At 37.4% G+C, this 10,000-nt stretch overlaps 2 protein-coding genes across 4 annotated transcripts in view; both read right to left on the reverse strand.

Moving 5' to 3' along the window:
• LOC125035158 (kinetochore protein NDC80 homolog) overlaps nt 1-1,293 on the reverse strand; it is a 10,971-nt gene extending 9,678 nt beyond the window's left edge. Inside the window, exons 1-2 of one of the 3 annotated variants that reach the window (XM_047627361.1) lie at nt 1,195-1,293; nt 76-192 (exon numbers count right to left, since the gene is read on the reverse strand). In XM_047627361.1, the coding sequence (XP_047483317.1) occupies nt 76-164 (89 nt within the window). In that variant the 5' untranslated portion in view covers nt 165-192; nt 1,195-1,293. Of the gene's footprint in view, nt 1-75; nt 193-959; nt 1,011-1,194 lie in introns of those variants that run through there. The other 2 variants (XM_047627363.1, XM_047627362.1) reach the window with 2 other exon arrangements.
• A 6,224-nt stretch (nt 1,294-7,517) lies between these two features.
• The window catches only part of LOC125035332 (zinc finger protein 883-like), an 8,204-nt gene continuing 5,721 nt past the window's right edge, over nt 7,518-10,000 (reverse strand). The window contains exon 2 of the mRNA XM_047627652.1: nt 7,518-10,000. This exon is cut by the window's right edge and continues 29 nt beyond it. Coding sequence (XP_047483608.1) covers nt 7,569-9,725 — 2,157 coding nt within the window. The 5' untranslated portion in view covers nt 9,726-10,000 and the 3' untranslated portion in view covers nt 7,518-7,568.

Consider the following 10,000-nt stretch of genomic DNA (forward strand, 5'->3'; position numbering starts at 1 on the left):
AATAACAGTCAGCTCTCTTTCGACTGATATGGTTTCAAGAATTATGTTTCTATTTATAATATAGTCCTAACTCACCTGTTATTTGGAGTGTTGTCTGTATTTCGAGGTTTCAGGGTTCCAGGGCGCTGAACACTCCCACTCCCTAAATTTGATTTTCGCATCATTTTGGCCTAAAAATTTAAATTTAAACAACTGAAAAAAACAATAATTTATAAAATTAGCACAAAATTAACTGAAACATAAACAATAAATTTTCTGATAAAATAATTTATCTGTGGTATTTCCTCTGCAAGTTAAGAACAAGAATTATGCAGCATTAAATATTTTGGTTTATATTTTCATAAAGACCATACTAAGATTGGGAAAATTTAATGACACTACAACAAAGGAAGGCTAAACTATTCTGTAAAAGCAAAGATTATCATCGGAAATTAAGAAAATAGGCTGCGTGAACAGTCAGTCCACAGCAATCAGATATGGGTATTCCCTGATAGGGAATTACAGAGATCGGGTGGGAGTCCGGGGGCAAGCGGTGGTGTTAGCAGGCCCCTAATAGAGCAGAGTAATTGGAATTTGGTTTCAGAAAGGTGCAGCCACTTCAATGGAAAACAGCAAGAGATGCATGCATATCACTATGAATAATGGAAAAATTAAAAGAATTGCAAGATTGGATGGCTGTGTGAAACAAAATTTACCTATACCAAAATAAGCTGTCCACCTTTTGTACATATTCAAGGGTAGGGTTGAGGGACAGCAACTTCCTTAAAGTTGATGACAGAAGGTACACCCCCCCCCCCCCCTTGCATTTGACAATTTAGTGACCTATTTCGTGCACTTCTATCCTATTTTCCCGTACCTTTGATACCCTCCCCTACTACTAGCGATTCATTTATTGGTTACGTTTATTTTCCGCGGTAAAATCCTTCCATCTATGAATAGAAGAGAAAAAGAGAAAACACCAGCGGCGGTACTGTCGCGATCGGGTGCACGGAAGTCTTTTAAACATCAAACATTTTAAACATTTGCAAGGTAAACAAACACGAGAAGTGGCGAGATCGGACTTGTCATTTTGAATTCACAAGAAATCGTACATATTCCCTAATCTCACTATATATGAATACCGTGTTTACATTCCTGAAGCCTTAAAGGCTTAAAAACAAATAGAGAAAAGCAGTACTGAGCAAGAACACTTACAAAATTGAGTCTATTTGATCACAGTCACCATGCGAAGCTTTGTTTACAAATTTGAATTCGCGTTCGTTAGCAGATAAAATCTGTATACATAAATCAAAGTATTGGGCTTTTAATGCCCGAAATGTGATTTAATTACATAATATATTTTTTATTCACTTCAAAATATCTAGATGTTAATATCTGAACAGGACTGAGAATAATAGATATTAGTAATACTTTTGAAAACGATTTCAAATGTTAATTTCACGTCAGATATCGTATGATCTGCCACAAATTCACAAATGTCATTTAACAGACTCTTCTTTCTAAGAATAATATATATATTCATTACATATACAATTTTTCTAAACAAAAAGATAACTGTAACGAATGCTGTTGTAAACACGCTCAAACTGACATGTAAGAACTTGTAGGCGTCAACATGCGCACGCACACATACACATATATACGTATGCATGTATACACATATATGTGTGTCACACACGCACTCATACATACATACATATATATAAATATATACACACATATATGTATGTACAGATAGATAGATAAGTATATGCATATATACACATGTATATGTATATGCATGTATACATACATACATATGTATATATGTATATAATATATATACATATATATACATATATATATATATATATATGCGCGCGCGTGTGTGTTTCTGTGTGTACAAACGGGGACATACGCAAATGGATTTTTTTTTTACAGGTATTGGCGTTATCGTTTTATTGCTAATTTCATTTCCAGTTCTTACTTTTTTTTTTTCTTTTTTTTTTTTTTTTTAGTATGATTTTTTTTCAGGGATTTCAAGTGCCGCAGAAACTAAGCTGGGACTCAGCTCATACTCATTTTCTTCATTTAAAGACAAACATAGGCTCAGGTCGTTTTTTTTTTTTTTTTTCTTCTTTGCTAAGGGAAACGACTAGACTATCTTAGATAAATAAAGCAGATACATATATGAATGGTTAAGGTTGCCATTTAAGCAATCAATTTTGGGCAAATATTCACAGTTTTTTTCTGTCCGTTATTCACAATACAACATTCAAATATATATGAATGTCGTAGACTGCTATTTTAATTGGCTAGTTGAGGGCTCATAACATGGTAATTTGTTTTGGAATGTTTAGGAATAATTTCATATATGTAGAGTAAGCATATTGGCAATAAATGCAGGGCTACGGTAATGTATATAAAAGTCTATACATTGTATAGAATTACCAGCGAGTATTAATTGGCAAACTATAAAATATTTTTTTTCCATTGTGATCCCAAATACGTTACCCAAGATTAAACTGAATATTTGGGAATCTGGGAAAGATATCTACCTACATAAAAAAAATCTATGAAATGGAAAAGCATAGGTAATTGATAAGCCGTTTATTTTCTTTTTCGTGTATTTTTCTTAAAATCTCCCTACTGTAGACAAGTGCAGCTAATACATCTCAACCTCCCCCCCCCCCTCTTTCTCTCTCTCTTTCTTTCTTAATTCATTGGCTAATATTCACATATTAAAGTAAATTATCTAAAAGCTAAACCAGTATAAAGTATAAGACACAAATAACTGATCTGAAGATGCAGACTGATCTAAGTTAATATTATAGAGGCAATATACAACAACAACCAAAATATTTATGAATTTTTATTTACAAGAATTTTAAAACCTTGGGTATTAAGAAAAGCATGTTTAAGAATACAACATTATATAGCAGTGTTCCACATTGAGTGTATTCTGGAATTAACTGTTATCTACTGCGTCGTGGCTGCTCTAGTGCGTCCGCCGTCCGTCACCCTCTCCACGGACCTGAGGGTGTGTTGTCCGACGCAGCCGCAGTGGCCGTAGGTGTGGCACTTGCTCTTGTCTTTTGAACACGACGGTGAGACCCGCCACATCCTTCTGTTACTGGAGATTCTGAAGGTTGTTTCGAGTCCCATGATCTTGGCTGGTGATGTTGCTCGCTCTGATGTGTATTCTTTCAAGGAGATCGATGTGATTTTCGGCAGCTCCTCGCCATGTCAAAGAAGCGAGAGGATCTGGGCTTTGTAAAGAACTTGTTCCTTTTTCATCTAACATGTCATTTATTAATATATTTCACTTGAGAGGTCCAGGACGTTTCCACGAGGCACACCTGTCCTTATTGATGTTTTTTTTCCCCTCAAGGCTGAAATATCTATAAGTATGATAGTATGATAGTCAGCAAACAGATTGATAAGGGCGCCATCCACACCACGCCCCTCCCCCCCCGTTCTCTCTGTTCATACTTCTTTTTATCTCAATCTTATTCACTCATTCTGTTTTTCTTTGTCAGTCTGACTCTATTTCCAGCTCTTTCTCTTTCACTCTCTCTTTTCCGACCTTCTCTCTTATTATCTAGTCTAATCGTCTCTCTCTCTCTCTCTCTCTCTCTCTCTCTCTCTCTCTCTCTCTCTCTCTCTCTCTCTCTCTCTCTCTCTCTCTTTCTCCCTCTCTCTCTCTCTCTCTCTCTCTCTCTCTCTCTCTCTCTCTCTCTCTCTCTCTCTCTCTCTTTTCTCTCTCTCTCTCTCTCTCTCTCTCTCTCTCTCTCTCTCTCTCTCTCTCTCTCTCTCTCTCTCTCTCTCTCTCTCTCTCTCTCTCTCTCTCTCTCTCTCTCTCTCATCTTCTCTCTCTCTCTCTCTCTCTCTCTCTCTCTCTCTCTCTCTCTCTCTCTCTCTCTCTCTCTCTCTCTCTCTGAACACACACACACACACATATACATACATATATATATATTATATATATATATATATATGTATGCGCGAGCGCGTGTGTGTATATGTACATACTTACATAAACGCGTGTGTGTGTGTGTGTGTGTGTGTGTGTGTGTGTGTGTGTGTGTGTGTGTGTGTGTGTGTGTGTGTGTGTGTGTGTGTGTGTGTGGTGTGCGTGTGTCTTTACATGCATACATATACACGTACATACATATAATTAATAAATAACTATGTGTGTATATATATACATACATACATACATATACACACGAGGATTGATCGAACTTGTCAGTTATCATCTATATCGTGCTACGAACAGGGAAACACTCGCACCTACCATATCAGTGACATTCCGCTGCTGATAACAATCATAGAGTATCGTATTTGATATCAATATCTACCGGAAAAAAAACAATACCATATGCCTTCATATTTTATTGGATACAGTATTTGTTGTTGTAGTTGTCTATGTAGTCGCTCTAATGCTACATTTTTTTTTTCTAATCGAGACAAAAAATGCCTTTTGCTGTTCAGTGTTTAGCTGAATTGAACCTGTCACACTAACATCGTTATTTCAACCTGCCAGTTATCAAATAATGGATATCACTAACCCGTTAAATTGTCATCAATCGTCAACTTGTGAAAAGCATCTTCGTGTCGATACAACAGAGCAGTGACTAATGTATCTTGTTCAGTTGAATGATTATTGCACCTTGCAGGATACTAAAAGTTGCACCCCCCTATCTTACAGATTAGCTACCGTCATTACAATGCAGGATCGGTAAATCTGTTATAAATTTACTGTGAGTTTGATGTTGCGATCTCCTTCCTTGCCTTCTTTGCTACTTCGACGGTTACATTTTCCACCAGGTTCACCCTTTGATACACACCAATTCCCTCCCAATATACAATTCCGTACGATCATATCCAGGAGTATATAGTAACAACATTATCTTCTGCATTGGATGTTCACATGTGTTTTCACTTCCCACTTCATACCTTTGCCCTATGCGAGCAGCCGTCCACACATTTAGCCTGACACCTTGTCCGAAATCAGTCAGATATTCGTGTCTAGTGACTTTTTGACCTCAACCAGGACCCAATTGCTTCCGTGCACCCGACCTCAGCTGCCTTGTCGTGCACTTTAAGTGCATTCTCTTCCTTTAACTTCTCGAGACTTGGAAAATAAAATTCAGGTAGGTTTCAAAGCTGATTTCTAAATCTTAAATAAACTTTTAATGCACATGGTAAGTTTGTGTCATTCGTAACTAATACTTTTCACTGAGCAAAGTAATAATGACAGACGACGCTATTTCCAAGACAAATCAACATCGCATATTAGTGTGCACGCTAAAATGCCATTCAAACACGTCTGCGATGGTAATCATAGAAACAGAAGCAGACGCCCTATGTACTAACTTAAGTTTCCTTGAACGCTTCAATGCACCAAGAATATTAAAGTTCCCAAGGTGTTGTCAACAGTGTAGTGTTTGAAAGCATTTGTATTTGATTACGCTTGACAGTGCAATAATTATTGACTAATATTCAGGCTCGATGAAATATGTGTATCGTGAAATCCCTATAGGACATATTCCTATTTGGTAAAGCCCTCTTACTCTGATGTTCTCAAGCAGTGATTTCGATCATTCTACATTCTAAAGGTAGAATGAGTTTTTTTTTAAGGGCGATTCGATCACAACTCAGGAGAAATGTCAGGACGAAGAGAACCCAGGGAAGTGGGCTGTAATGACAAAGAGTCACATGTATATCCAGGGGGAGGCGGAAGGGAAAGTGGGGAATGTAGCTGGTAGAGATTGGGGTGTCTGGATTTTGAATTGCTAAAGAATTTGATTAGCAGTGGGTGGGGGTAGAAGTGGAAACGTAATATGGAGGAGAAATAGATACGGGGAGGGGGGTACCTTGGGAAGAAGGGGGAGGGGCGGAGTGAAGGGCAGCATTGGAGTACGGAGTAAGAGAAAAAATCTCGTCGATGTGCTCCCTGACTGGTCTCGCGTAAAGTGAGGCCAAGTTTGAATTTGAGAGTTCCCACCTTTACACTCAATCTTGTAGGTTGGCCAGCCCCTATAAAATACATCATGGGAGCCACCGCAATTGGCGAATGTGCTTGACTTGCAGGCAAGTAAGTTTTGTCCACAACCAGACTAATCCTTGTCGTAGAGCGGGTGGTATATCGAGGAGATGGAGACTATTCCGGTACAAGTATTGAGGGAGGGATGAGGCTGGCCTACAATGGGTTTGTCAGTGAAGTTTTAGGCTACTGACAAAAACCTCGCCTAGGAGACATTGATGAAAGAGGAGAGTGTTGTCAGAGTAATGGGGCTGCAGACGGAATTACGAAAAATCGATCCTATGTGGCTGGACTAAACAAAGTATTCCGGTGTGTAGAGGTGGGGTTAGTAGCAGGACGGGGCCTTGTGGAAGAGGGATTGGCGTTGTGTGAAGTAATACTGCGGAGCCGGATAATAAGGCTGCATAGTAGTAATAAGGGAGGAGGAAGCAGTAGATGAAGTATAGGATGTTGGGAGAGGAGGAATGTTTCCTGGAGGTTAAGTAATCCTTTCATCCTTTCAACACAGTTCTCACACCTTAGGAAGTGGATCGTAGGTGGGTAGAGAGGTAAGGTGGAGTAATGAAAACGGTTAGGAACGAGTTAATGATTGAACAGTACTAAGTGGTAGTATGGTAGTGAAAACGGTAGGGAGAGGCAGCTGATGGGGTATAATATAAGGTAAAGGGTGTTAGAAGGGAGTAGGGAGCATTATGATAAAGTATTGTGGCGAAAACGGCAAAAATGAGCTTAATAATTTGGATAAGTGGCCAGAACAAGGGGGGTGAAGAAAAGGAAAAGGCAAGAAGAAAGGACCATGCAAAATTAGTTGAGGCGAGGGCAGAGGTGATCCCCTACATTGGGCCTCAGTCCCCATCTCCTCACCCCCCCCCCCCCACGACATCAACGAACAAGGGATTAAGGGGGGGGGGGGAGGTATTCAATATATAGCCATAGGATGGAGTTTGGGGGTGAAGCAGTTTAGTGGTTCAGGTGTTGTTTGTGGATTTCCAGAATAGTTAATGATCAAATAAAATAATTGTCAGACATCAAAGGTCTAATAGCATTATGAATAAGTATTGTGGTAAAATAGTTAATAATTAGGATAAGTGGACACCATGACAGCTGTTATATTAATAAAAATAAAAAGCTTGGCATTAATTAAATGCTTGTAAAAGAATGTGATATAGAATCAGTAATTAACCTGTATTAAGATATTCATATTTAAATTATTAAGTAAACATTTTCATTATTTATATTTGCAGAGTAGTTTTAAACTATTATCTAGTTGGATAACAGTATTCTGTTAGTAAAAATAGCTTTATTCAAACTACTGCTTTGAATTAATTATCAGAGAAGTCAAGTATCAAAGTTAAGGCTGGCTTTCATAACAGTTCTAATAAATTTCCAAATTACTTTAAGAGCCTATTATCCACACTTATTCCTTAGTTTAAAGTTCTATTTTAGGATAAGAAATAACAAAGACAATGACAAGGTAAACAAAAGCCAGTTTACTAATATGCCATTTTATTTTCAAAAAGCTTCATACTCAAAATAAATATTAATCCAAAGCCTCTTCACAATAAACCTCCATCTTCACTTCCATTTTTGCAACACTCAAATGACTAACATCTTCTCCACCTGAATTACTATCCGTCTCCTCTGTCATATCCTGCTTCTCTTCCTTAAAAACTATGTTTTGATCCTCATCACACAGAGGATCAAGATTTTCATTAATTTGCGATGTAAAACCCTCTTCCTCGTCATCAGTGCCATAACCCGGAGTTTTCATATTCTTCTCACTGTCTTCTTCTATGTAGACCACACTCTCTTCTCCAGTAGCAAGGTGATTTTCGGATGTTAAATCACCACATTTTTCACCAAGAGACTTTTTCTCACAATCAGATTCACCACTACCAGGTGAAGCTGATACTTCCTTATTATTGTGAGTCTGTAAGTGTTTTTTCAAAGTGCACTGTCGTGAGTACTCCTTCTTACAGATGTGACACTGAAATGATGTATCACTGTAGTGTGATAGCATGTGTCTTTTAAGACTACCTTTAATGGTATAACTAACCGGACACAATGCGCACTGGAAGGGCCTGTATCCACTATGCATTCTCATGTGTATTTTCAGGGTGAACGATGAATTGTATCCTTTACCACACACTCCACACTTGAAGCGCCTGTCCTCACAGTGAACTCGAATATGTCTCCTCAGTGTTTCTGAGTATGAAAACTTTTTGTCACACAAGGAACATGTATAAGGCTTTATGTCAGTGTGAATTTTCTTATGTCTTGAGAGACTGCTGGGAAAGCTAAATACCTTCTTGCACGTGGGACACTCGTAACCTTTGACATGTTTATAGTTAAGCTGATGCAGATCTAAGTCTTTTTTCTCAAGAAACCTCTTTCCACAATGATGACATTTCCACTTGTTTCGACCCAAATGATTTAATTTATGTCTTGCCAGACTTGTCGGGTGACGGAACTTTTTACCACATTCTGGACATTCACATGTGATTTCTCTAGTATGTACAAACATATGTCTTTTCAAGGAAATATTCAAGGTAAAGTTCTTACCACAAATGGAACATTCATAACTTTTATCGGAATGTAATTTAGTATGACGAATATATTTCTTAAATTCTGCAAATTTCTTTTTGCATACATTACATTCAAAGGGTTTCCCTTCAATATGTGAAGATAACAAATGTTCTTCAAGAAGAGCTTGTTCATCATATTTTTCAGGGCAAATATTACATTCATACTGCTTCTTCATCGTTTTTCTGCAATCAGCACAAATCTCATCTTTTTCTCCTGTATGTCTTTGAATATGATCCATGAACTGGTCGAAATCAACATAGCTTTCTTTGCAAAAAGCACAAGAAAGACTTTCCATCTTCCTAGAACTGTAAAACTGACATATCTTTGATTTAACAGATGTAAACTCAGCATTACATTCCACACAGTTTGAGAATTTCCTTCGGTCGTGGATGTTCATATGATTAGAATAACTACTCTTCCTCGCAAAGGCCTTTGCACAAAGGGCACACTTGTATGGCTTTCTCACAGTATGAACCACTTTATGTTTTAAAAGTTTCTCTTGTGATGGATAACTTTTTTTGCATTCTGTACACTGATACCATCTCTTTTTAGTGTGAGTTAGGAGATGTGCTCTTAAGTTATACTTACTAGTATAACTCTTTCCACACTGTGAACACAGAAATGGTCTTTCCCCTGAATGGAGTAGTGTGTGTGCTTTCAAATGTCCAAGCTGGGTAAACTTTCTATCACATATAGAACACCTAAATGGACTATCTTCTGAATGTATTAACATGTGTTTCTTGAGGGAACCTTTCTCAGTGAATCTTTTCGAGCAAATGGTGCATTCAAATGGCTTTTCTCCAGAATGTTTCTGTATGTGTCTCCTAAGGTTATAAATGCCTGAAAGTACTTTCCCACAAATGTGGCATTTGTGAGGTTGCTTCTTCTTATTTCCACTGTTGCATATGGAACAAATGCCTTTCTCTAAGTCACCCAAGTTATCAGCATTACATTCCTTCCCACAAAAAGTGCACAGTAATTTTTCTATTTCCTTCACACCCGTGGGTTCATAGTAATTCTCTTGGCTATTACCACAGATAATAATTTCTTCCGGAGACTGCATCTTAAGGAGTTTGAAATCCTCATCAAACATCATATTACATTTGATCATTGAAGTTCAAATCACAGTAAAACAGTTGGGTCGTCATCATAAAAAAACTAACATGGGAATATCTTGTATTCACACATTATAAAAACAAAACAATTTTTTAAAAATACCATCTAGTAGTAATATTAATCACACATTTATAATAATAAATACATTCAAACAGTAATATTAATCATATATTTTCATACAAATAAATACACTCTTCTAAGGTTTTCAATACATACAACCTTAGAATCAAATACTCAGTCATATTATAGATATCTTGTTGTTTTCATGTT

The sequence above is a fragment of the Penaeus chinensis genome, chromosome 19, assembly GCF_019202785.1.
Source record: "Penaeus chinensis breed Huanghai No. 1 chromosome 19, ASM1920278v2, whole genome shotgun sequence".
Taxonomy (NCBI): domain Eukaryota; kingdom Metazoa; phylum Arthropoda; class Malacostraca; order Decapoda; family Penaeidae; genus Penaeus; species Penaeus chinensis.